The 26,844-nt window shown below is 44.2% G+C and overlaps 1 protein-coding gene across 1 annotated transcript; it reads left to right on the top strand.

Moving 5' to 3' along the window:
* Positions 1-5,063: 5,063 nt before the first annotated feature.
* On the top strand, positions 5,064-25,108 carry LOC121870486. The gene is made up of 11 exons (XM_042372319.1): positions 5,064-5,175; positions 10,133-10,528; positions 12,790-13,151; positions 13,735-13,873; positions 14,024-14,148; positions 14,581-14,682; positions 17,422-17,646; positions 19,626-19,875; positions 21,417-21,637; positions 21,805-22,116; positions 22,713-25,108. The coding sequence occupies exons 1-11, from the start codon at positions 5,064-5,066 to the stop codon at positions 24,825-24,827; spliced, it is 4,359 nt and encodes a 1,452-aa protein (XP_042228253.1). The 3' UTR covers positions 24,828-25,108.
* The last annotated feature ends 1,736 nt before the right edge of the window (positions 25,109-26,844 follow it).

The raw sequence follows: 26,844 nt of genomic DNA, 5'->3' as shown, positions 1-26,844 counted from the left end.
GTGACCAAGTCCCAGGCTGCTGATCTGACTTTGTGCCTCATTTACACACAATTGCAGGGTCTCAATTGTTTCTCTTACTTTGACAACACAACATACATATATTGTTTCTCATTCTTGATTTTTTTTTCATTTTGTATTTCTTTATGTTTCATTATTATTATTATTATTATTACATTTTTGCCCCCTAGGCCTCGATGTGGGTCAGTGACGACCTGTGCCCAGGTGGGCTAATCCCCGTAAAAAAACAAAATCAACAAAGCAGCAGGAATTCAGGATGACTTAATAACTCATCAGGGGTCGAGTGTAGGGCTATTTTTTTTTTCATCTCTACAATATTTATATAATGGGAGTCTGTGAGAAAATGTGAATTGATTAATGACATATCTATCTGCAGTACAGTACCCCCAGAAAATTCTCGGATTTTTATTTCGCGATCCTCTATTATTTGCGGATGACACCCTGGATGTACCCAAGAATGTCTGCGGGTGGTTTTAAAATTGCTGGTAGTTTCGTGGCCAATATGGGGAGCGCGCAAGTATTGTAGCGTACCGCAAGGTGTCTCTCTTGTCCTGGGAGGCTGGCCCGTGAGCGCCCACTTCCTCCGCCTCAGTCCGAGCTAAACATTTGTACGTCTCCGCGTGTGCTACTCTCCTCTTGTAACAACTGTGCTCCTCGTGCTTGTTATGGCTCCCAAATGCCCTCAACCACCTTCATCATCATTATCATCATTCATCATTTTCAACATGATTTTTGTCAGTGGCAGGGAAGAGGAAAATGGGATCTACACAAACAGCCAGCATGGAATGGTGAGTGATAATCTATTTCTTTATAACAGTTGTTTTTTATTTTATTATCGTAGGAAAATTAATGGTTTATATAATTTGTTTACCACTGAACATGTACCATTTTCACTGGATTACTGTTATTAATAGTGTTTACTGATGGAATAGTGCTTAACAGTGATTAATCATGTCATTGTAGCTAGGTTAGCTCATCATTGTAACCACCAGGCTACTGGGCCAAGCTTTGAGGTGTTATGGTTTTTTTAACTCGCATTTTTGGGTAGATATACGTAACCTTCTTCATTTATTTTTACTCATTTACATGCACACACCATCCTACATACATATTGTGAAAAGTATGCAGTATTACACCACAATTACCGACATCCTTCATGTTGGGTTGGCGAGATGGCTACGAAAGAAATTCTGTAAGTTTAATCTACGATAATAATAATAATAATAATAATAATAATAATAATAATAATAATAATGATGATAATAACAATAATAATAATAATAATAATAATAATAATAATAATAATTGACAGTTTATTGAAAAAGTCGGCAGCCCAAAGGCTGAAAATATACATTGGACAAAAATGACTTATTACATACAAAGACATGGGGTGGGTTGGTCGTCTAACAAAAGCTTTCATTACTGAAAGAAGAAGGAACAATCTTTGAACATACAAATTATTATAGTTTACAGTTGATGGCCCCGGCCTGGACTGGTCATGGAGACACCAGGTGGTGTGGTGTTCATGTGGTGCAGTAACTCGTCCTCGGGTGTTGATATGAAGGACCTCACGTGGTCATGGGGACACCGGGTGGTGTGGGGTGGTGTCACAGTACCCCACCCTACTGGGTGGTGGTGTGTTATTTTGAATTCAGGTGTGAAGCCGACCTCCTGCTGTTCCCAAGGTGGACTGATAAGCACCTCTTTGTCAGAAGATGGCAGTCAGTTCCCAGGGGTGCTTATCTCACTGGTACTGTCAGGTGCTGAATTCACTGGCTTAAACACTGATTTTACTTGTTTCCGAAACGAAATTGTCACTTTTGATTATGTTGATATCCCGGTGGTGAGGATGGGTCGAGGAGAGGGACTTGGGGAATGGGTTGAACATTGGCCAAGGGGGGCAGCGCCTGAATAGGTCTTGACCCTACGGTGGTCAGGGATGTAGTGTATCAACCCAGCTGGCGCTGGAGTTGACTTGAGGGTTGACTCGCATTTTTTCTACATTACATTTTGTTGTCCTGTTTCTTATTATGGTATTTGTATGCATTTTAATAATACACTAATAATATTAATATTAATAATTAACGGTTTATTTAAAGAGCATGGCAGCCCGAAGGCTGAAAGTATTGTTACATAATTGGGGAATGGGTCACTTGATTGACAAATAACATAAGTGATACAAATATGATATAGAATAACTAAGTGGGGAGAAGGTTATACTACAGGGCATTTCAACATAGTGACAGTGGAAAAAGGTAAGATTGGCTGGGAGTGAATACATACTCTGGGTGATTACAAATTGTTGACAATTTTTATCATGGTTGGGATTGGGCTGTTCTTATCACATGTGTGTGTGTGTGTGTGTGTGTGTGTGTACACTTGAGGTGTAATGGTCAGCATGCCTGCCTCGCAAATGAGCGGATGCAGGTTCGATCCCCGGGCAGGGTGAAACTATGGGCAAGTTTCTTTAAGCCATTTGCCTCTGTCTACCCAGCAGTAATTGGGAACTTGGATGTTAATCGTATCCCGGGGTAATGGTTAGCCAGTGCAGTTGGTGAGTTGTTCGGTCTTCTCGGACTATTCCTTGTCACTGGGTTATGCAACTCGTCAACTTAGGGTGTGGTTGTTGTGTTGGCGACAGCTTTTAAACCTTAAAAAAACCCATGCCTAGGTGGCCCTTGGGCCAGCCATCCTCGTTACATGAGGGGCAACAATTAACTGATTGATTGACACACACACATATACAATACTGTACAAGTAAAAGAAATAATTGTCCAAAGGGCAAACACATAAACATATACATTTCTTTGTACACAAGTAAAACTCTAACCCCCCGCCCTCCGATCAGCAAATGTTATTTGCGGCCATTTTGAGAACCTAACCCCGGCAAATTTGAAGGGCCTATACTATACAAGAACTTTTTCAGTAACATAAATCACGGTTTGTTTGTAGTATCATTTACCTTTAATTTATTTTCCTAAAGACCACCTGCAATGACCCACTAGAGACAGCCATGCTGAGGGTAGGAGACCAGTGGCCTGTGTAGGATCCCTACATTATTCTTGATAGTTTTGTCACAGTCAGGACAGTTAGTCTCACAAATGCCCTTATTCTCAATAGAACCAGAGTACAGCCTATAACCATAAGAAAGTGATGTTGTTTGGGTAATTAACTTGTTTGGGTAATTAACTTGTTTGGGTAATTAACTTGTTTGGGTAATTAACTTGTTTGGGTAATTAACTTGTTTGTGGTGAAATGATCACCACAGAACCCGTAGAATTGCCAATAGGTAGTTAAAATTTCGCTTAACGCGTCAATTGAACCCACAGGGTACCGCTAAGAACAACAGAACATAAGGGATTAATTCCAATAGAGACTGGGCCCGACCCCCAAACTCCACTTTTGACGACACACAACTATGTTGTAAAAATATTATCTTAACTTATGATGGTATGCACACACAATTAATAATTAAGAGAAATATCAATAATATTAGGTTTTTAACACTTACATTAGTAGAAAAGATGGCTGGGCACACGATGGGGGATTGTTCCGAGGCAGAGGGCAGATTATTGGCCCTCACCTGTATCACTTGAATCAATTGGACATTTATCCACCACAGAGTTTGCAGGGCCTCTTTGTCAAACCCTCAAAATCCATATAAGTCCATATCCTCACTATAATTATCACTATCACTGACTTGTGGGCTGTGGTGGGGTGAGGGTGAGGAACTCAGTAATGTTTTGATGACTGGGCTACTTTTAAAGATCCTGTCCCGGCCGCTTCACAGATATGAGTAGATGAACCGCGTTAAGTGAAAGTTCGGTTCTGGCGAGGCACCGCGTATATGAGAAATCACGTTAAGTGAAACTGCGTTAAGCGGGGTACAACTGTACAGCACGACATTGGGAACACTGCTTCTTGTCTGATCAGCGTAGTTAAGTGACGTTGGGTCTGCTTAGTACTTACATGGGTGATTGCCTGGTCCTAAGAATGCTTCTGGCAAAAGGATTCTACTGGAAATAAGCATCTCATTGGCTTTGTCAGGTGTCCTTGATCAAACTAACCATAAAAATTTGAACTGATTTAAACTTAGCTGTAGTAAAGTACTGTACTCTATATAAGTGAGACAGACTGAGAAATCACATATCCAAGATAAAGTCGAGTAAATAACTCCACACATGAATCAGCCTCATGGTAAAAGTGGTCTTTTAGAATTACTAACGAAGTTCAAGCAAATCATAGCATTACCTGAAACGCTGCTAAGTTCTTAAATCTTAATACAGACTACTGTGCTCAATTTATGTGTAAGAGACTACTTAATATCTTTGTACAAAAAGCGCTTGATGAAATTATGTGTTTGGTAATGCATTTAATAATCCTTAAATAATATCCTGCTCACACTTGACATATAAATGAAAGTCCTTTCAAGTGTTTTTGTCAAATTGTAAGGTTTAAATTGATGTAAAGCTTGTGACATTGTTATCAGATTGGATCGACACCTTTCCTGGCGCTATCTTAATCCTCACCGAGATAGTGGGAGTTGCTGTCTCAGTACATTGTATAACTCCTTTCCCAGTGTGTTATAGAGGTGATTCATGCCCAGGTGTGTGATAGTAGTAGTGTGTGTCTCATGTGTGATAGTGGTAGCTACAAGTTATTACCATTTGTGATCAGAAGTTCTCAGTGTTTCAGATACAACACAAAGCTACCAGAAAATACTTTGCTTGAAGATAAAAATGAGACGGGGAACTACAAGGACTATGGGAGACCATCAGAGTTAACAAGACTCTACGCCAATACCAAATGTTACTAGACACAACTAATACTGACCAAAAGCCTTTAGACACGAAGAAAAGTAAAGAGAGGCAACGAAAAACTAAAAGACACAAACATTACTTATCAGAGCCCAGTCACGACCAATACTAACCAGGAACAAAATGATGAGACCAGAAACTATGTGAGACTGAAAAAGGATTCTTGGAGAGACCAAAAATTACCAGCACTGATAGACTCGATCAGCAGCTACTAGAATTATTAAGAGGATGTCCGACAGTCAGACACTACCAGAAACACCCAATAAATTTCAACCACAGAACCAAGAACCTGAACACATACCAGTGCTACAAAGCAGATACAAAGGACTTGCCAGGAATCGTTTGAACCTACCAAGATTTAGCAAAGATTGATTGTTACCTTTTGGAAACAATTGAAAACCAGGAATCACCCCTAGGAGCCACCAGGACATGCTTGGCCCTAAAGGGTACCACCGAGATCTACCAGGAGCCACCAGAACATATCAAAACACATTAGAACCATACAGGACCTACCGAGACCAACCAGGAGCCACTAGGACCTACCAATACCTACCAGGACGTATAGTTAGGTGGAGATGAAAAGTGTGGTGGTAATGGCGCTGATGCTTGGCGTGGTAGCCGACCTTCACCTCAATCAAGGCAAGTAAACACAAGTACAAATCACTTTCAACCGTGTGATACACTAAATTAGAGGGCACCAGTACACCCACACCCCATATAGGGGTATTCTTACTCCCACACAAAGGAACAGCAACACCCACACACAACATGCAGGGGACAACAACACACTCACTCCCTGGAGCAGCTACACGCACACAAAGGGACAATCCCACACCCTAAAAAGAGGACATTATACACACACACACACACACACACACACACACACACACACACACACACACACACACACACACAGACACACACACACACACACACACACACACACACACACACACACACACACACACACACACACACACACACACACACACACACACACACACACACACACACACACACACACACACACACACACACACACACACACACACACACAACACACACACACACACACACACACACACACACACACACACACACACACACACACACACACACACACACACACACACACACACACACACACACACACACACACACACACACACACACACACACACACACACACACACACACACACACACACACACACACACACACACACACACACACACACACACACACACACACACACACACACACACACACACACACACACACACACACACACACACAGACACACACACACACACACACACACACACACACACACACACACACACACAACACACACACACACACACACACACACACACACACACACACACACACACACACACACACACACACACACACACACACACACACACACACACACACACACACACACACACACACACACACACACACACACACACACACACACACACACACACACACACACACACACACACACACACACACACACACACACACACACACACACACACACACACACACACACACACACACACACACACACACACACACACACACACACACACACACACACACACACACACACACACACACACACACACACACACACACACACACACACACACACACACACACACACACACACACACACACACACACACACACACACACACACACACACACACACACATTCACTGTGGGACATAAGAATACCCACAAGGACATGGAACACCCAAACATTCACAGGAGGTAAACAGACTCCACACACCTTCAGAGTCACCAGGGCACCAACACCCACACTCACGAAGAGAAGACAACACAACCACACACCTCACTAGGAGACATCAACACAACCACACACTCACTAGGAGACATCAACACCCACACTCTCATTCGGGGACATCAACACAACCACACACTCACTAAGAGACATCAACACAACCACACACTCACTAGGAGACATCAACACAACCACACACACTCACTAGGAGACATCAACACAACCACACACTCACTGGGAGACATCAACACAACCACACACTCACTAGAGACATCAACACAACCACACACTCACTAGGAGACATCAACACACCCACAACACCTCACTCAGGAGACATCAACACACCCACACATTCACTAGAGACATCAACACACCCACACATTCACTAGAGACATCAACACAACCACACACTCACTAAGAGACATCAACACAACCACACACTCACTAGGAGACATCAACACAACCACACACTCACTAAGAGACATCAACACAACCACACACTCACTAGGAGACATCAACACACCCACACATTCACTAGAGACATCAACACACCCACACATCTCACTAGAGACATCAACACAACCACACACTCACTAGGAGACATCAACACAACCACATACCACTAGGAGACATCAACACAACCACACCTACTAGAGACATCAACACCCACACATTCACTAGGAGACATCAACACACCCACACATTCACTAGGAGACATCAACACAACCACACACTCACTAGGAGACATCCAACACACCCACACACTCACTAGGAGACATCAACACCACACTCTCATTCGGGGACATCAACACACACTCACTAAGACATCAACACAACCACACACTCACTAGGAGACATCAACACACCCACACATTCACTAGGAGACATCAACACACCCACACACTCACTAGGGGACATCAACACCCACACACTCACTAGGGGACATCAACACAACGACACACCTACTAAGAGACATCAACACAACCACACACTCACCAGGAGACATCAACACACCCACACACACTCACTAGGAGACATCAACACAACCACACACTCACTAGGGGACACACACCCACACCTCACTAGGGGACATCAACACAACCACACACTCACTAGGAGACATCAACACACCCACACACTCACTAGGAGACATCAACACCCACACACTCACTGGGGACATCAACACAACCACACACTCACTAAGAGACATCAACACAACCACACACTCACTAGGAGACATCAACACAACCACACACACTCACTAGGGACATCAACACCACACACCACTAAGAGACATCAACACAACCACACTCACTAGGAGACATCAACACACCCACACACTACTAGGAGACATCAACACCCACACTCTCATTCGGGGACATCAACACAACCACACACCTCACTAAGGAGACATCAACACACCCACACACTCACTAGAGACATCAACACAACCACACCTCACTAGGAGACATCAACACAACCACACACTCACTAGGGACATCAACACCCCACACACTCACTAGGGACATCAACACACCCACACACCCACTAGGAGACATCAACACACCCACACACTCACCAGGAGACATCAACACACCCACACATTCACTAGGAGACATCAACACACCCACACACTCACTAGGAGACATCAACACCCACACACTCACTAGGAGACATCAACACACCCACACTCACTAGGGACATCAACACACCCACACACTCACTAGGAGACATCAACACACCCACACACTCACTAGAGACATCAACACACACCCACACACTCACTAGGAGACATCACCCACACTCACCAGGAGACATCAACACAACCACACACTCACTAGGAGACATCAACACACCCACACACTCACTAGGAGACATCAACACACCCACACATTCACTAAGAGACATCAACACCACACTCTACTGGGGACATCAACACAACCACACACTCACTAGAGACATCAACACACCCACACACTCATTAGGGACATCAACACACCCACACACTCACTAGGAGACATCAACACACCCACACACTCACTAGGAGACATCAACACCCACACACTCACTAGGGGACATCAACACACCCACACACTCACTAGAGACATCAACACACCCACACACTCACTAGGAGACATCAACACACCCACACTCACTAGGGGACATCAACACACCCACACACTCACTAGAGACATCAACACACCCACACTCTCATTCGGGGACATCAACACACCCACACACTCACTAGGGACATCAACACCCACACTCCAGGGACATCAACACACCCAGACACTCACTAGAGACATCAACACACCCACACTCACTGGGGACATCAACACACCCACACACTCACTAGGGGACATCAACACACCCACACTCTCATTCGGGGACATCAACACACCCACACACTCACTAGGGGACATCAACACACCCACACATTCACTAGGAGACATCAACACACACCCACACACTCACTAGGAGACATCAACACACCCGTACATTCACTTAGAGACATCAACACACCCACACACTCACTAGGAGACATCAACCCATACACTCAAAGGGAACATTAACACACCCAACTTAACTTAACCTAACCTTGGCAGTCACAGTTTGCCCTCCCTGACACGGGTAACTACTTCCCACAATCGTCGTGGTGATTATTTCCGTCGGCGAATATTTTTGGTTTCCTGACCACCCAGGGACGTAATACTGTACCAAGGTGCACAATTTGGGGACGCTTTTAATGTATGAGTAAAGTTTCAGGTCTTTAACCGCTTTCCGTTTTGGAGCTATGGCTGGCACAGACAGACACAGATACTCATAAACAAACACATTGTCATGAAAAAAGATTATTAATGTCCCAGAGTGTGTGTGTGTGTGTGTGTGTGTGTGTTGATAGACCTGGTTCTACCATAAAGCCTCACATGTTACGTCTGGTGCTTCCATAAAACTTCATTTTTTTTCATTGGCCCTCCAGAGCACAGGTCAATGACCCACATCAGGGCCTGGGGGGCAAAAATATAATAATAACAATAATTAATAATAAGTATTATTTATTTTATTAAAAATTAAATAATTTTTTTTATAATACTATATTAATAATCATATAAATAATAATAATAATAATAATAATAATAATAATAATAATAATAATAATAATAATAATAATAATAATAATAATAATATCAAGATCAATAGTGAGAAACAATATATGTATGTTGTGTTGCTAAAGTAAGAGAAACAACTGAGACCCCGCAATTGTGTGTAAATGAGGCAGAAAGTCAGACTAGTAACCTGGGACTTGGTCAATTTTTTTTATGCCATATGGCAGTAGGGTCTACCATTAGACAACACATTATGCTTCCAATATCTTCCCAGGCGGTAGTACCTCCCTGTTTGATAGCTGCCTACTACCTGGCATGATACACCTGGTTCTACCATACAACCTCACATGTTATTCCTGGTTCTACCACAGATTGTTTGCCGCTACACAGGTGGGAGGGACGCTGGGAGGGATCCCATGTAAACATAACTGTGTGGGTGGCAGAGGAGGCGAACACCAATGACTCCCTGCTCACCTTAACTATAAGAGCAGTGGGGTCATCGTCTGAGAATCACTACGATACCTTCCACCTCAGCCGGGAGCGAGTGGACGTGGTGCGTGTGAGGAACCACACTAAACAATCACAGTCGATGAGTCTGTCGGAGCCGATGGGAAACGGGTGGATTGAGATAAGGTTGTGGAGGTCGGACTCACAGGTGGAGATTCAACGACCCTCCACCACCAACTCCACACTCACTTTGCACACTGACACACACCTCCAGAAACTGACCATCACTGCCTCCAACATCACAGTCAACTGTCATGGAGGTAAGTCCCCACTGATGTCATTTAGTTTGAGGGAAATATATTTTCTTATATGCTAATAATAAACAAGGAAGATATTCACAGGTTGAAGCTGTTGGCAAACAAAGGACTTAAAGTTCCTTATCTTCACTTTAAAGCCAGACGATTTTATTCAGCTCAGAGGCGACCCCGTACACAAGGGGTTTATAACTTTAATTGCATCATTACACTCAGACTCGTCAAATATTTTACACAGCTATTATATCTTCTGTCTTCACATCTTTTACTGTTTCTCTCACACTTCAGTCTAGTCTCTCAGCATGTCAGCATCTTTGGCTCTAGTATCAGGAGTACTGGTAGAGGGTGCACGTTATAAACAAAGCTCTACGGTGAGCACACCTGAGAGTATATAGACGTGAGCCTTGTAGTTGTACACATGATGGATCTTCAATCAGCAGGTGAAGAATCTTGGGAAAGGAACACTAATTGTGGGCAGGTTGTCTAGGTAGGGAGGGAGAGTGGGGGCGGGGGGGTCTCGACACAGCTACAGCATACTATACCCAAGATCCTATGTCTTATTCCTTAAAGAAAACTGATGTCCCCAGACAATGAATCGAGTCTTCACAGAACTACTAACTCTACTGTTATCCCCGCATTCTTACCTCAAGGAGCAGGGGCGTGGGTTCTCAAAAACTGAGAGTAACTCTATTCTGTGGTCCTGTTGACATAAACAAATTTTCCTTTACTGTGTCTTTGTGTACTTGGTGATGAGATGGCCTGGTGTCCTTATGTTGGGTGTAGTGTACCAAGATATGTGCTGTAGTTGTCTGTAGGGGTTGTATAACTGTCTGGTTGTCGCAAGGGACCTAGTAGATTGGGTAGACACCGTTCTCTTTCTCCCTTGTCTGTACTTTCCTATTCCTTGTATCTCAGAAATGTTTTAGAGGGAATTAAAATATTTTTTTCTATAAACAAAAAGTACTCAGGAGATTTGATATAAAAAGTCACAGGGAGGACGTCTGCCCTCGCGGCTGCCTGTTGTTAGAGTCCATGGTGGGGTGACTAGCACCAGAGGAGACGTCTGCTAATGTTAGAGCTTGTATAGGTGGCGTGTTGAGGGGTATATGGCGACGATTGTCTTATCAGTGGATTATTTTTTTTTAGCAGGGTGCATGGCAGGCACCAAACGACCCAACGGAGCCTGGGGGCGAAAAAAGAACGGAAAGAAATTGAAAATATAGAAAAAAGGTTATACTGTATTAATCTACACCACGAAGATGCCGGAAAACCAGCTTTTTAAAGTGAGACAGATTGTAAGAGCATGGAAACACAGAAGAAGGCAGAGCATTCCACAGTTTGGCTGTGTGAGAAAAGAAGGAGGTACTCTAACGGGTTATTCTCGTGTGACCGACATCCACAGAGAAATGGTGGGCACCGCGAGCAAGACGTGTGTTACGAACCCACGGCCTTGCCACCGGTACAAAGGATGCCAAATCCACTGAACATTGCCCGTTAAAGTACCTGTAAAAGAGAGAGTGAAGCAACATTGCGGCGAAGAGAAAGGGGAGAGAGATTGTCGACTAAAGGAGGAGAGTTAATAAGACGAAATGCCTTTGATTCCACCCTATCTAATAGTTGGACAGAAGAAGAGCCACCCCAGATATGAGAGCAGTACTCCAAGTTACGACGAATGAATCCCTTATATACTTGGAGCAACTGCTCAGGAGTGAAGTAGCTGCGGCATCTGTACAGCATTCCCAACTTTCGGGAGGCAGCTTAAGTTATACTAAGGATGTGTGATTTCCAGGACATATTGGAGGAAGGAAGTCAAAACCACAGCGTTTCGAAACAACATCCATTTGAGTAACTAGAGTAGACGTATGTGCATGTTATATAATTAGATATAAATGATATAGCTAAACAGTTCTCAACTGTCTTCTTTGTACAGTCAGGATCAAAAGGTTATGTGAAGCAGCATCGACCCCAAATGGGACAAATCAGCACACCCGCACAAGACCCAGTCAGGGTATGTTAGTTCGGAGACTCATTCCAGTGATACACTCTCACTGCATTTACACGAACCTTTGACTCTAACTGTACAGTGAATCTGTTGCCGAATAATCATTATTGTTACTATTAGTAATACTAAAATTTCAAACTATGTCGAGCAATCTCTTCAGCTAAAGGATAAATTCAAACAAAGTCTGGAAATAATTGGTTGTGCTTATCTATAATTTGTATTCACTGGCGTGTGTTAACTAAGATTTATGTGTTGTGGGGTGCAGGTGTGTTGGGTTGGGAGGTGTGTGGCGGTGAGGAGACAGTGGTGCCACTACCCACCCACGACTACCACCGCCTCGCCTTGCTCCTCACCACCGCCTCCCGGCCCTCGGTCTCCCTGGGGGACACAACACTACAAATGGTTTGGGATGGCTCCTCGCTCATGCACATGACGCCTTACCAGCACCAGTACAAGAGCCCAGTACTCGCACCCACCCAGTACCAGAGCCCAGCATCTACACCCACCCAGTACCAGAGCCCAGCATCTACACCCACCCAGTACCAGAGCCCAGTTCACACAGTCGCCCGCCGTAGTGTCACACTGTGCTTCCATCACTTAGCTGGAAGTGTGGTCTGTACTCTTCTGGTAAGACTTTTGCACCATGTATCCATCACAACACACCTACCATAACAAGGTATACTCATATATATATATATATATATATATATATATATATATATATATATATATATATATATATATATATATAATTTACATAAAGCCTGTTCAACGAGCTTATGGCGTCGTGAACCTCTGCAATGGGGACTACCCGTATCACGAGGTGGTCAGAGTAACGTTTACGGGGCTATATATATATATATATATATATATATATATATATATATATATACATATATATACATATATATATATATATATATATATATATATATATATATATATATATATATATATTTCATTAGCCCAATAAAAGCACGTGATTTCTATACAATCAACACTCCCAACCTGTCACAGTCATAGGCTTATGGGCCGTGGGGTTCGAATCCTAAGGGTTGAGGTGTTGATTATATATATATATATATATATATATATATATATATATATATATATATATATATATATATATATATATATATATATATGCATCGCCACTGTGGTGGCGTGCGATAAAAACACAGCTAATTAACATTCATCTTCTCTCTGACAGGTGGAACAAGAAGATATAACGAGTGTGACCCTGAGGACGCTGCCTACTTTCCTCAAGGCATCCGGAGAACCCACAGATAATTACTACATATTATACCACAGTGAACCCAACCACAGCTGCCAGGCCCACTCACCACCAGGTCAGTTCAAGTCACTAGTATGTTATACTCACTACCAGGTCAGTCCAGTTCACCAGTGTGTCACACACAACAGTGTCACTCACAATAATAGGTAACTTAAACATAACAAGCGTAATGGTAATACTCCTTCTCTCCTCCTCTGACTAACAGGTGATAATGATGAATATGAGGGCGTGAAGGCAGGGCAAGTGGCGGCCATAGTCATCATCACTCTAGCATTCGCTGGTATCCTCTTCATCATGGTCATCTCCAGTATACCACACACCCGCAAACAGGTAATGAGTTATGCCCACTGTCTTTATCTCCCTCTTATGAATAACTCTTATTATCCTCATCGTTACTCTTACCGTGAACATCTCCAGTATAAAAAATACCTAAATTATGGCAAGCTGTCACTTTCACCTGACATCCTTACCATCTTCTGCACCATTATTCTCACTATCATCACCATCACCGTCATCTTCACAGTCACACGGTGAGCGAGTGAGTTACATTAATACGGGATAATTGCCTTACAGCGATAACTTCTATGTATTTCTTTAATTTGGGGGGAAATTTCTGCCTAGCCATAGACGATCATGCAGATAATCATAATCCATAATGTACTGCATATATAAATAACTTATACATAACCTAACCTAAATTACTTTAAGTATAATATGTGTATGTGATATATAATATATTATACATGGGTTAAATAATGACAGAAGAAGCCACGACTGAGTTTCCTGGAGAAGGTACAGCAGGAGTGTGAGCCCTTCCTGCAGGCTGAGGACCCCCCGCCCCGCCACACTCACTCTGTCATCATGGTACGTCTATAGTTTACTAATTTGTTTCAACACAACGTTCAACACCTCGACTGAACTGTTGTTAGGATGGAGGCGAAATCTGAGCCTACTTACTCCCTGGTTCCGAGTCTACATACCTATCAATTCCCCCAATATCTCAGGATACTGGTCGGCGGTAAATCGTCCTCTGATTTCAGTCGGTTCACCCACGCCTAACACGTCACCTGCCAGCTGCATGTCACCTCGTTAATGTTTTGGTGTTCATATCGTGTGTTACTTGGTCACTGACAGTGGAGTCAACCATGAGTGGTAGACGAAAATGTTTTTTTTTGGGGGTCCGTGATGATAACCCGGCACCAGTGAACAAGGCTCATTCTCATTTGTAATTGGGGAACGTCTAACTACCTCGGGGAGTTGTCCGTCACCAGCCGAGGCTAGTCTCACTTGGCCGGCCACACCTCGGTTGGTCTCGAGGTTCCCAGACTTCTCATCGTCTGCACCAAGGACGTCTGTAAACTCGTCCATCCACTACTACTCGTCTGACTACACCACTACACCTTCCTTTACTGACTGGTGTTTGTCGCACGCCACCGCAATATAATAACTTTTTTGGATGCTTCAATATAATGTGTTAATATCATCCGACAGAAATAAATCTATGTACATTTGTACACAATTAAAGTTAATATTCTGAAGTGACAACTGACAGACGGGCCTACATGGGTGTATGACACGTGGATCCTTAACAAACTGATAACGTCGACGAAATGATGTAAGTGTGATAAGATAAAGGTTGGATTATGCCATCATGAGGTGCCAACAGCGTGTGTGTAAGGTGGACAGGCGCCAGATAATTAGATGGAACACTTGTGAGACATTACACTTGGGGGAGACTTGTATAAGGACTTTAGTGAAAGAGTGTTAGTTTACGTATTTTTGTGCTTTATTAACTAAAGTCCTCAAGCTCTTAAATTATTGACAAGTACAGTTAATTTATTAACATCACACAAAATATATATAAAACGTGGTTGAAATACAGAAATATTTCACTCACGTTACTGTGGGGTTTTGTGTGTTTATTTAACCGAGTTTTAAAGATAATGTTTAAGCTTAAGAACTCGGTAATGTGTATATGTAATGGTGTTAGGTAATGTGTGATCCTCCGGGTAATGATGTGTGTCAGAACATGATAACTGTACTGTATGTGAACCCCGCCTCAGTATTTCCCATCCCCAAGGGCCTCACTTTAATCTAATGGAACCTTAGCCTTAATTTAATGGGTCCAGTCTTAAAGCGTCCAATTGTAAGGGTCCCAAATCTTAGTAGGCCCCTATTCTAGTGAATAAGTAAGGTTAGGTTGGGGCCCAGTAAGACAAGAGGTCAAGTTGACTTGCAACCCATAACAAATGCTCCTCCAAATACTTTCACTGTAGGCAGATATGTTTAAGATGGCCAGGGTGTTACATTGAGAGTACAAGAGTTAAAACTGAGACAGTTGTATCAAGGTTAGGACGCGGCCCAGCCTTACCCAGCAAAATTTCCATTACGTGCCGAGTGATTTTTTTTAACATTTCCATCTGCAGAGCAAAAAAAGTCATTTTTGACACAGTTCCTCGCTGAGCAGTTGGCAGGCTCCCACGCTGTGTTCAATATGCGAGAATTGGGAAAAATTCGGTAAGAAACCGGATCTTTTAGGCTCCATTTACAACATGATCAGATTGTTGTACTAATAAGCAAATTTTGTTTTCTCATTTTTATCAGGATTTTGTTGAATAAACACAGATGGAAAATATACGTAATTTTACGAGATCACCAAATTTCATTTTGAGAATAATAAAACTGGGCCTCTCATCTTTAAGAATAGAGTTCTCTGCAGGCTGTGGTTAAGGGATCTGGGAAGGCCTTAATGTTCTCAGTAAAATTAAAAAATATCTGAAGTCTGAAACAGACAAAATTAGACTTACCATGTCACGCTAACAAGCATAAGTTGTTACTATATTGCACATTATGTTCCCAGGATGACAGTTTGATGCACAGGATTGAAACCTTTAATCAGAGTATTGGTTGTAACAGTGAAGTGAAATGAGGCAATCTTGCTTTTCCCAGCTGCCAGGCAGACCCATCTTAATATTGTATATTCTATACTAAAATCAAATTAACTTGGCAATTATGCTCCGCCCCCTGAGCGTGACTAAGAATGAACGTGAGTGGTTGACGGTGGGGTTTGGTGGGGTGGGGTGTGGTGGGGTTTGGTGGGGTAAGGTTTGGTGGGGTGTGGTGGGGTTTGTGGGGGGTGGGGGGTGGGGTGGGGGTGGGTGGGTGGGGTGGGGGGTGGGGTGGGGTAAGGTTTGGTGGGACCCAATGGGGTGGGGTGGGGTAAGGTTTGGTGGGACCCAATGGGGTGGGGTAGTGATTGGCCGGGAAGTTAAGGGTCACGAGTATTGGTCACCAAGAGACCCAGATGAAACAGAATGTCACTTTATTTTCTCTCTAATATTTCCTTTATTAAGATGTTTAATGCGATAATTTCTCCTCCTCGCTTTCGTACATTATTTTAGACGATAACTGAACAGTTGCTCAACAATAATATTATTATTGCGATGATATTTACTATTTGGGTGGTAGTAGTTGCCAAAGTAGCATTAGTAATAATAGTAGTAGTATTAGCTGTATCGTTCAGAGTATCACTAGTATTTTCATTATTGGTAATGATAATTGAGCATAATTATCTTATAAGAGTGAACTATTTTGTGTACAAAGGAGCGAGCACTATGGGAGTCGGTGATGGAGGGGCAGACGGAGGTTGTGGAGGAATTGCTGGAAGAGGAGAACCTCCATCCAGACGATGTGGAATTGGGACGCAACACCTCACCACACATGGACGTCCACATCCTGGGCAACATGGAGCTCCACCACATCTTCACTAAGCATAAGGGAGAGGAGCGCTGTCTTCCCAGTGACGAGCTCATCAAGTGCATCTCATACGTGAGTTTTTATATAGAATTTTTTCATACCTTCATTATAACCTTTTATGGGTGTTGATACATACACGTAGTGCGTAAACTCCACGCGGTCACAAGATGCTTTTATCAATACTGTCATTCGATACTTTCACTGGTAAAATTCACTTAATGCTTCTTTGACCAACTTCCAAGAGCGTCTCAGTGACTCCTATGCAACAAATTTATGTTTTAATAATATATTGTAAAATACCAATTGTCGTCACTTGCGTATTTAAAGGTTTGTGTGTGTTCAGTTTACTAAAAAACTATCATCTGCGTTCTTTTCTTATAATTAAGTTGTGTGTGTGTTCACTTGTATAACATTATTCTCGATGCGTTCACGTGTACTACTCCAACACAGGGTTATGAGGTGTGCTTAACTATAATGATTTTATGGATCATATGAAGATCTTCCCCCCCCAAAGTATCCAACTGAAGATCCTCCCCCCCAGGCTGGATCATATGAAGATCCTCCCCCCCAAGTAGGTTTGTTTGGGAGGTTAGCTTAGGTTTGGTTTGGTTAGGTTTGGTTAGGTTTGGTTTGGTTGGTTTGGTTTGGTTGGTTTGGTTTGGTTTAGGTTGGATTTGGTTTGGTTAGGTTGGTTGGGTTGGGTTGGGTTGGGTTTGGGTTGGGTTAGGTTTGGTTAGGTTAGGTTAGGTTAGGTTAGGTTAGGTTAGGTTAGGTTAGGTTAGGTTTGGTTAGGTTTGGTTAGGTTAGGTTTGGTTAGGTTTGGTTAGGTTAGGTTAGGGGGGGGTGGATCTTCAGATGAGCGCGACTGGGCTTGATCATATGAAGATCCTCCCCCCCAGGCTAGATTATATGAAGATTCTCCCCCCCAAGTAGGTTTGGGGGGGGAGGATCTTCATATGATCCGATTTTATTAACTAAACAAGTTCACATTTGATCATTTGTATAACGAAGTTTAACGTGTGTACACTTCCATGACCAAACGTATATTTTCCCTTTTGCATAACGAGATTGGAGTTTATATATATATATATATATATATATATATATATATATATATATATATATATATATATATATATATATATATATATATATATATATATATATATATATAACTTCAGCAATGGACTTGTTACGTGGAAATCGTAGTTTTATATCGAAGAGAAGCAGGGTAAACACAAACATCTTGAAGTAGGGCTTCTTTTTAATTGCTAACGTTTCGGAAATAATCTTTTTCCATCATCAGAGCGTAAAAAGTTTTGAAAAAGTTAAAAAACAGGTGATATACAATAAAAACATAATATTATACGAACATTTATCTTGGATAAACTTCAAAAATTTAAAAAAGAGCAATCCAATTCAAAACCGACAAAACTGACGAGAGATCTACATACAAAGCTAAAATCAGGAAATAAAAAGTATGAAATAAAATATACAGGGGTGGGGTATTACCTTAATTCAGACGAGCCTTAGTGCGAAAAATATAACAATTCACTAGAGGCCATATCACAAAGAGATGGCTTTTCTTTATACTGGTGTAATACCTCCATAATGAGGAGGTCTGTATCACAGTCGCTCTTGCCAAGAACTGAGAAATCAGACGGCGAAAACGGGTGGTCATGTTGGTGGGCGTGGTTACGAATAGCTGAATGTGGTGGCTGTGTTATTAACTGGCCTGTTCGAACGGAACGGCCCAAGTGTTCATGGATGCGAGTTATCAAATGTCTTTTAATTTTCAAAACTTTTTAGGCTCTGATGATGGAAAAGGATTATTTCCGAAACGTTAGCAATTAAAAGAAGCCCTACTTCAAGATGTTTGTTGTTTACCCTGCTTCTTCTCTTCGATATATATATATATATATATATATATATATATATATATATATATATATATATATATATATATATATATATATATATACCTCACTAAACTGTACTTATGTCTCCCAATTGACTAAACGATGACTAAATATTATATATTTGTTTGGCAGGAGTTTGAAAAGCAGGTGAAAGGAGTGTTCCTGGCCGGTGAGTGTGGCATGTACGAGCACGAGGGAGGTGTGGCCGCCCTCCTGAACAAGCATAAGCTGCCAGGTACCGTCACCGACCACAAAGGTCGATCCCTCGTCCACTGCATGGCCTCTGTCACCGCCTTGGACGGCACTCCGCCCTGGCAACCACAAGACATCAAGAGGTTCTTCAACACCCACGACACCTACGTAAACGCTGTTGACCACTGGGGTATGTCTTTCTCCCTCTCTCGACCTAATCCTTATCTGCACCTCGCGTGACACCTGGACGCAGAATGGGGGCGGGAGAGAGCGGTGTACAGAGTCAAAAACTATCACAAAAGTGTTTTTTTCTAAAGCACTTGCTCACTATCATGTTCAGATTCAATTTTCTTAGCTATAAAAAGTGACTGAGATATATAGATGAAGGCAGGAGCTCTTTAGTGTGAAACATATGCTGACAGGTTCATTAATAAGCAAGAACTTACACGAAACAAAGGTGACCGACCCACCACAATGTACATCTAGTACCTAAGACCACACTGTCCTCTGTCACAGCTTGTCTCCAGACGAGTATTTTAGGCCATCAGTGTTTACTTCTCACTTTCTGTGCATTTTCTTGATTGAAGAACCTGGAGCAGACGACTCAAGTCCTTGTAAGAGAGTAGTTGAGGATCAATGGAGTTTGTACCCAGTGTTTCAAACGAAGAGTGACCAAAGAATACATACAGTAGTCCCGCACTGTGTATCGGAGGGGTTCAAGAAGTTTTATTAGATCGCCAGCTGTTTACCTATCCATCTATCTATCGGGAGTTGGATATGTGGGTGGGGGGTTAATTGAAGTTTGGGTGGGTAGGAAGGTTGTGTGTGTGGGTGGGGGAGGTGGGTGTTATGTGATGTCGGCTACAAGGTGTGGGTGAGGGCAGGTGGGTGTTATGTGATGTCGGCTACAAGGTGTGGGTGAGGGCAGGTGGGTGTTATGTGATGTCAGCTACAAGGTGTGGGTGAGGGCAGGTGGGTGTGTGATGTCGGCTACAAGGTGTGTGTGGGTGAGGGCAGGTGGGTGTTATGTGATGTCAGCTACAAGGTGTGGGTGAGGGCAGGTGGGTGTTATGTGATGTCAGCTACAAGGTGTGGGTGGGGAGGTGGGTGTTATGTGATGTCGGCTACAAGGTGTGGGTGAGGGCAGGTGGGTGTTATGTGATGTCGGCTACAAGCTGTGGGTGAGGGCAGGTGGGTGTTATGTGATGTCAGCTACAAGTGTGGGTGAGGGCAGGTGGGTGTTATGTGATGTCAGCTACAAGGTGTGGGTGGGGGAGGTGGGTGTTATGTGATGTCGGCTACAAGGTGTGGGTGAGGCAGGTGGGTGTTAGTGATGTCAGCTACAAGGTGTGGGTGAGGGCAGGTGGGTGTTATGTGATGTCCTACAAGGTGTGGGTGAACAGGTGGGTGTTATGTGATGTCGGCTACAAGGTGTGGGTGAGGGTAGGTGGGTGTTATGTGATGTCAGCTACAAGGTGTGGGTGGGGAGGTGGGTGTTATGTGATGTCGGCTACAAGGTGTGGGTGAGGGCAGGTGGGTGTTATGTGATGTCGGCTACAAGGTGTGGGTGGGGGAGGTGGGTGTTATGTGATGTCGGCTACAAGGTGTGGGTGAGGGCAGGTGGGTGTTATGTGATGTCGGCTACAAGGTGTGGGTGAGGGCAGGTGGGTGTTATGTGATGTCGGCTACAAGGTGTGGGTGTGGACGCTATAAGTGTTGATTACGCCGCAGGACGCACGGCGCTACACGAGCTGTCACAACACCCGCGACACGTGGAGGTGGACGTGATATGGGACGGCAAGGAGTGGAGGGTGGAGGAGGCGTGGCTCACCCTGGCCAAGATCCTCACCTCCCACGGCTGTGACCCCAGGATACCCGACCACCAGGGACGCCTGTCGCACCACCTAGCTCACCAGGCCCACAACTACCTCCTGGAGCACTACCTGCGCCAGGTGAGTCACCACAGTCACCATTTTAACTATAATTTTCATTAAGTCATTATCTTTTTCAGGTGAGTAGTCTTCAGAAGTACCACACTAGTGATGCGACAAGTGGAGACATCAAGACCAACTCACACACCACACGTCTCTTGTTATCTAAAATACTTTTGTTTTCGCAGAAGTGTGAGGAGCTTGGAGAGAAAGAGCTTGGAGAGAAGGAGGGTGAGAGAGAGAGGATGGTAAGAGCGGCGACTGAGGGTGACACAGCGCTGATGAGGGAGTTGCTAATCGGGGGTGCAGTTATCCTGCCCTCCACAGCCCGGGTTGACCCACTCATCCAAGCCATCCGACACAGCCAGAGAGACGCTGTGCTGCTGTTACTGTGTGCTGGCGCGCCTCTGTGTAACACCACCACTGAGGGCGTAACAGCTCTCGAGGTTGCCCACAACACTCTCGGATTACCTGCCATCTTCCCTGCCCTCATGCGCAAGGTACTGTAATAATAATAATAATAATAATAATAATAATAATTAACTGTTTATTGAAAGAGAATGGCAGCCGGAAGGCTGAAAATATACAGTTACGTAATTGGGGAATTGGTCTCTTGATTTACAAATAATATACAAGTAACATAAGTGATACAAATATGATATATAATAACTAGGTGGAGAGAAGCTCAAACTACAGGGCATTTTAACAGAGTGACAGTGCAAAAAGTAAGATTGACTGGGAGTGGAATACACTGGTTGATTACAAGTTATTTATAATTTTTGCAATAGTTGGGACTGGGCTATTCTTATAGCGATCAGTTCGTGCTAATATGGGTTGGATGCGGTTGTGGTGTTGAACAGCAACTCTTGGGCGAGGGATCTCAGGTGGTAGTAGGAGCCGGTGTCGAGGATGGTGCAGAAGCTTCTCACCAAATTTGCAGATGAGGTCGTGGTGATGGTCAGTGTGCAGATGAGGTCGTGGTGATGGTCAGTGTGTGTGTGTGTGTGTAGCACCACGCTGACGTTATTATCTTGAGGTACTTGAATATTTTCCTGGAATCTGACATACAGTATATCGTGTGTGTTTGTTGCTACAGGCTTGCTGTGAGCGGCTTGAGGATGAGATGACACGAGTGGACAAAGAGACAGCGTCACTCATGACACTACGACAAGCCATGAGTGACTACAGCTTGCAGGTGATGGACGTGGGCAGCAGAGCTAAGTGGATCTACAGCGGGACGGACCCAGAGCAGCGGGTAACCGAAGCCCGCACGCTACTGACACAGGCAGCAGAGTTAGGCCTCTCTCTCACCTGTCAGCTGCTGGGCCTGGAGGACGTCCATCTACATTCGCTGCCTGGCGAGGACAACCCTTACCAGCGAGCCATCACTCACGCCCACACCTACACACAGCTCGTCCTGTACAGGGACCTCAGGCTTTCTCCTTTCACTTGCGACACAACACACCTCGAGGCCTTGCCGTTTAAGCAGCTTGAAAATCATTGGATAAATGAAAGTAAAGTTGCTGAAGATTTTTGCTCCCATGAAAGCGAAGAGGCCAAAATATCAATTCTACGAACATTACAAGAACTAAAAGGTTTAAATAATAAGACAAATGAGCAGCGGGATCAACAGGTGACACGCAAACCTAGTAGTCGACTACTGTACTTGGTGGCCAAACATGGGTTGGTCACTCTCCTTCACGCGCTCCTCGGCAGGTGGCCAGTTGTGGACATCAATCAAGTAGTGGAGGAGTACTCAGGATGCACAATGTTGCACGTGGCCGCCATGTTCGGCCAGATGAACATTGTTGAGTATGTGATGCATCACGGAGGTAACTCGCAGTTGATGACAGTGGGGAACTTCACGCCAGCCCACATGGCCGCCCTGGCTGGTCACACTAAATGTCTCCGCTATATGTTAGCTTTTCTAAGACTCTCCGGCAGCACAGTGCACAACAAGTGTATTGTTGGGCTGACTGCAGAACAACTCATGACCAAATATGATAATTTATGTAGGAACTGTAAGTTACCATTGCTGACTCACGAAGAGGCTCTCTGTGTTAAAAATGAAAGAGGAGAGGAAGCGCAAACCAGCAATATATTGTTGAAGAAAAGTAAAATTATGAATATAAGCCTTTCAGAAGACTTGCTAGTTACTGCAGCTAATACACTGTGTGACAAATCTAACATGAAGGAATTCTTAAGCAGAGTGAAAGAACAATTAGACAACTTATATAATCAGATCAATGATCCCAGATTCCAGGGAAAGCTTATTGCTGTCGGTAGTGTGGCGGAAGGCAGGGAAATATTTAGTGTTACTGAGGTGAACTTCGTGTACGAGGTGAGTGGGTGTGAGGCGACACCGGTCACCTGCACTCGCCTGACCATGGATGGCAGGACAACTGTAGTAATAGAGCCACGCTCTGAAAACGAGCTGTTCCAGGGTGACACTTTCAAACATACTTTTGTTCATTTAGTGAAGACGTTAGTAAAAGATTATGTCACTACACTGCCGAACGTATCACTAGCGCCACCATTTGTGACTGCCACTGAAAATGGGGCGTGTTTATACTGGCTGTGGAATAGTGCCAATAAAATAAAACTGCTCAAAACTTGTGTTGTTCCGGTACTTCCAGCTGCATGGCCTTCTGATAAGGTGATTAACTTACATTCAGGTATGAACCAGTTTGAGAATGAAGACGACAACTTGGTTTTCCACGTCACTAATGTACACAAAGAATGGATGTGTCGCTCTTACCTTTATGAACACAAAGTTTTCAGCAACCTGTCCACCAACCAGGCCAAAGTTTGGGCGACTTGTCGTTTCGTGAACCAGTTAGTGGAGGGTTGTTGGTGGTCTCCGAGGTTCACCAACCGATGTCACCCTCACCCTTGGCACACACTGTCGCTCAGGGTCCCCAGCCTACCTGAACCAGCCCTCAAGGCACTATTTCTCAGAGAACTGACCGAGTCTGACGAGTGGGATACTGAACGACATATGTTCGAGCGAGTTACTTCAGTGTTCCGACGAGCAGCTCAGAGAGATATGAGAGGAAAATTTGTGGCCAGGGAGCAAATTACCTCGTTCTTACCTCCAGGACACTACTGCCTTGACGGGAGGGACTCTATATGTGGCATCCTGGAGTTCCTGCAGCATCTTAAGGACGCCCAGACTAGGTATGACAAGATCCCGAAGGTCAAGTTCGTGTAGAGTCGTTTGTGACCAAAACAACTGTGATTAATGTGCCCCTAAAACCTGATACACGCCAGTCAGAGGTCACCATCAGGGGTCACCACCAGTGATCACTGCCAGGGGCCACCTCCAGGGGTCACCACCAGTGATCACTGCCAGGGGCCACCTCCAGGGGTCATCACCAGAGGTCACCACCAGGGGTCACCTCCAGAGGTCATCACCAGGCGTCATCACCAGGAGTCACCACCAGGGTCATCACCAGGGGTCACCACCAGGGGTCATCACCAGGGGCCACCTCCAGGGATCATCACCAGAGGTCCAGGGTCATCAATCACCAGGGGTCACCACCAGTGATCACTGCCAGGGGCCACCTCCAGGGGTCATCACCAGAGGTCACCACCAGGGGTCACCTCCAGAGGTCATCACCAGGCGTCATCACCAGGAGTCACCACCAGGGTCATCACCAGGGGTCACCACCAGGGGTCATCACCAGGGGCCACCTCCAGGGATCATCACCAGAGGTCACCACCAGGGGTCACCTCCAGAGGTCATCACCAGGAGTCATCACCAGGGGTCGCCACCAGGGGTCGCCACCAGGGGTTGCCACCAGGGGTCATCACCAGGGGTCCTGTATTAGCCGTCTGTCAACATACAGACAGTTAGCACTTATATAAATGTGGGCTAATTACATGTATTAATTATATAACTACTATTACCCTAATTAACTAGATAAAGACCAGTGAATCACAGCTCTTCATGCTCTGTCACGGAGGAAATGACATTCACATGTTGTCACAGCTCCGGTGACCTGTTGACACAGTATTATGTGACCGGCGTCCCAGACTGTATCTCAACACGGTGGACGTGCAGTTAACGGCTCTGTCCATAAGCCTCCCATATTCTCTCGTTAAAACAACAGTTGCTCATTGTCGGTTAAGTCTTCACTATACCAACACACTGTTCACTGTTCACTTATTTTTACAATAAACAGAAAAGGGAGTTAGTGTTTACTTGAACATCAAACAATTTGATCCAGCATAAACAGATAGTGTTAACAAGTCACTGAAATAGCAGCTGAAACTACAAGGCAAGTTACAAGAGTTACAAACGTAACAGTTGTGAAGCTAACATATAAGTAACAAACCTCCACCACACCGTTACAGTCACCACCAGGGGTCACCACCAAGGGTCACCACCAGAGGTCGCCACCAGAGGTCACCACCAGGAATCATCACCAGGGGTCACCACTGGGGGTTTAATAAATGGGTGGTAGGTGTATTACACAACAGCAGGTGTGGTAGGTGTATTACACAACAGCAGGTGTGGTAGGTGTATGACACAACAGCAGGTGTGGTAGGTGCATTACACAACAGCAGGTGTGGTAGGTGTATGACACAACAGCAGGTGTGGTAGGTGTATGACACAACAGCAGGTGTGGTAGGTGTATGACACAACAGCAGGTGTGGTAGGTGCATTACACAACAGCAGGTGGTAGGTGTATACACAACAGCAGGTGTGGTGTGTATGACACAACAGCAGGTGTGGTAGGTGTATTACACAACAGCAGGTGTGGTAGGTGTATTACACAACAGCAGGTGTGGTAGGTGTATTACACAACAGCAGGTGTGGTAGGTGTATTACACAACAGCAGGTGTGGTAGGTGTATGACACAACAGCAGGTGTGGTAGGTGTATGACACAACAGCAGGTGTGGTAGGTGTATTATACAAGAGCAGGTGAACAGATGTGGTAGGTGTATTACACAACAGCAGGTGTGGTAGGTGTATGGCACAACAGCAGGTGTGGTAGGTGTATATGACAACAGCAGGTGTGGTAGTGTGGTAGGTGTATTATACAAGAGCAGGTGAACAGATGTGGTAGGCGTATGACACAACAGCAGGTGTGGTAGGTGTATGGCACAACAGCAGGTGTGGTAGGTGTATATGACAACAGCAGGTGTGGTAGGTGTGGTAGGTGTATTATACAAGAGCAGGTGAACAGATGTGGTAGGCGTATTACACAACAGCAGGTGTGGT

The sequence above is a fragment of the Homarus americanus genome, unplaced genomic scaffold (genome assembly GCF_018991925.1).
Source record: "Homarus americanus isolate GMGI-L3 unplaced genomic scaffold, GMGI_Hamer_2.0 scaffold6922, whole genome shotgun sequence".
NCBI lineage: Eukaryota > Metazoa > Arthropoda > Malacostraca > Decapoda > Nephropidae > Homarus > Homarus americanus.
The sequence above is the reverse complement of the archived record's forward strand: the minus strand, read 5'-3'. Positions and strand labels throughout refer to the sequence as shown.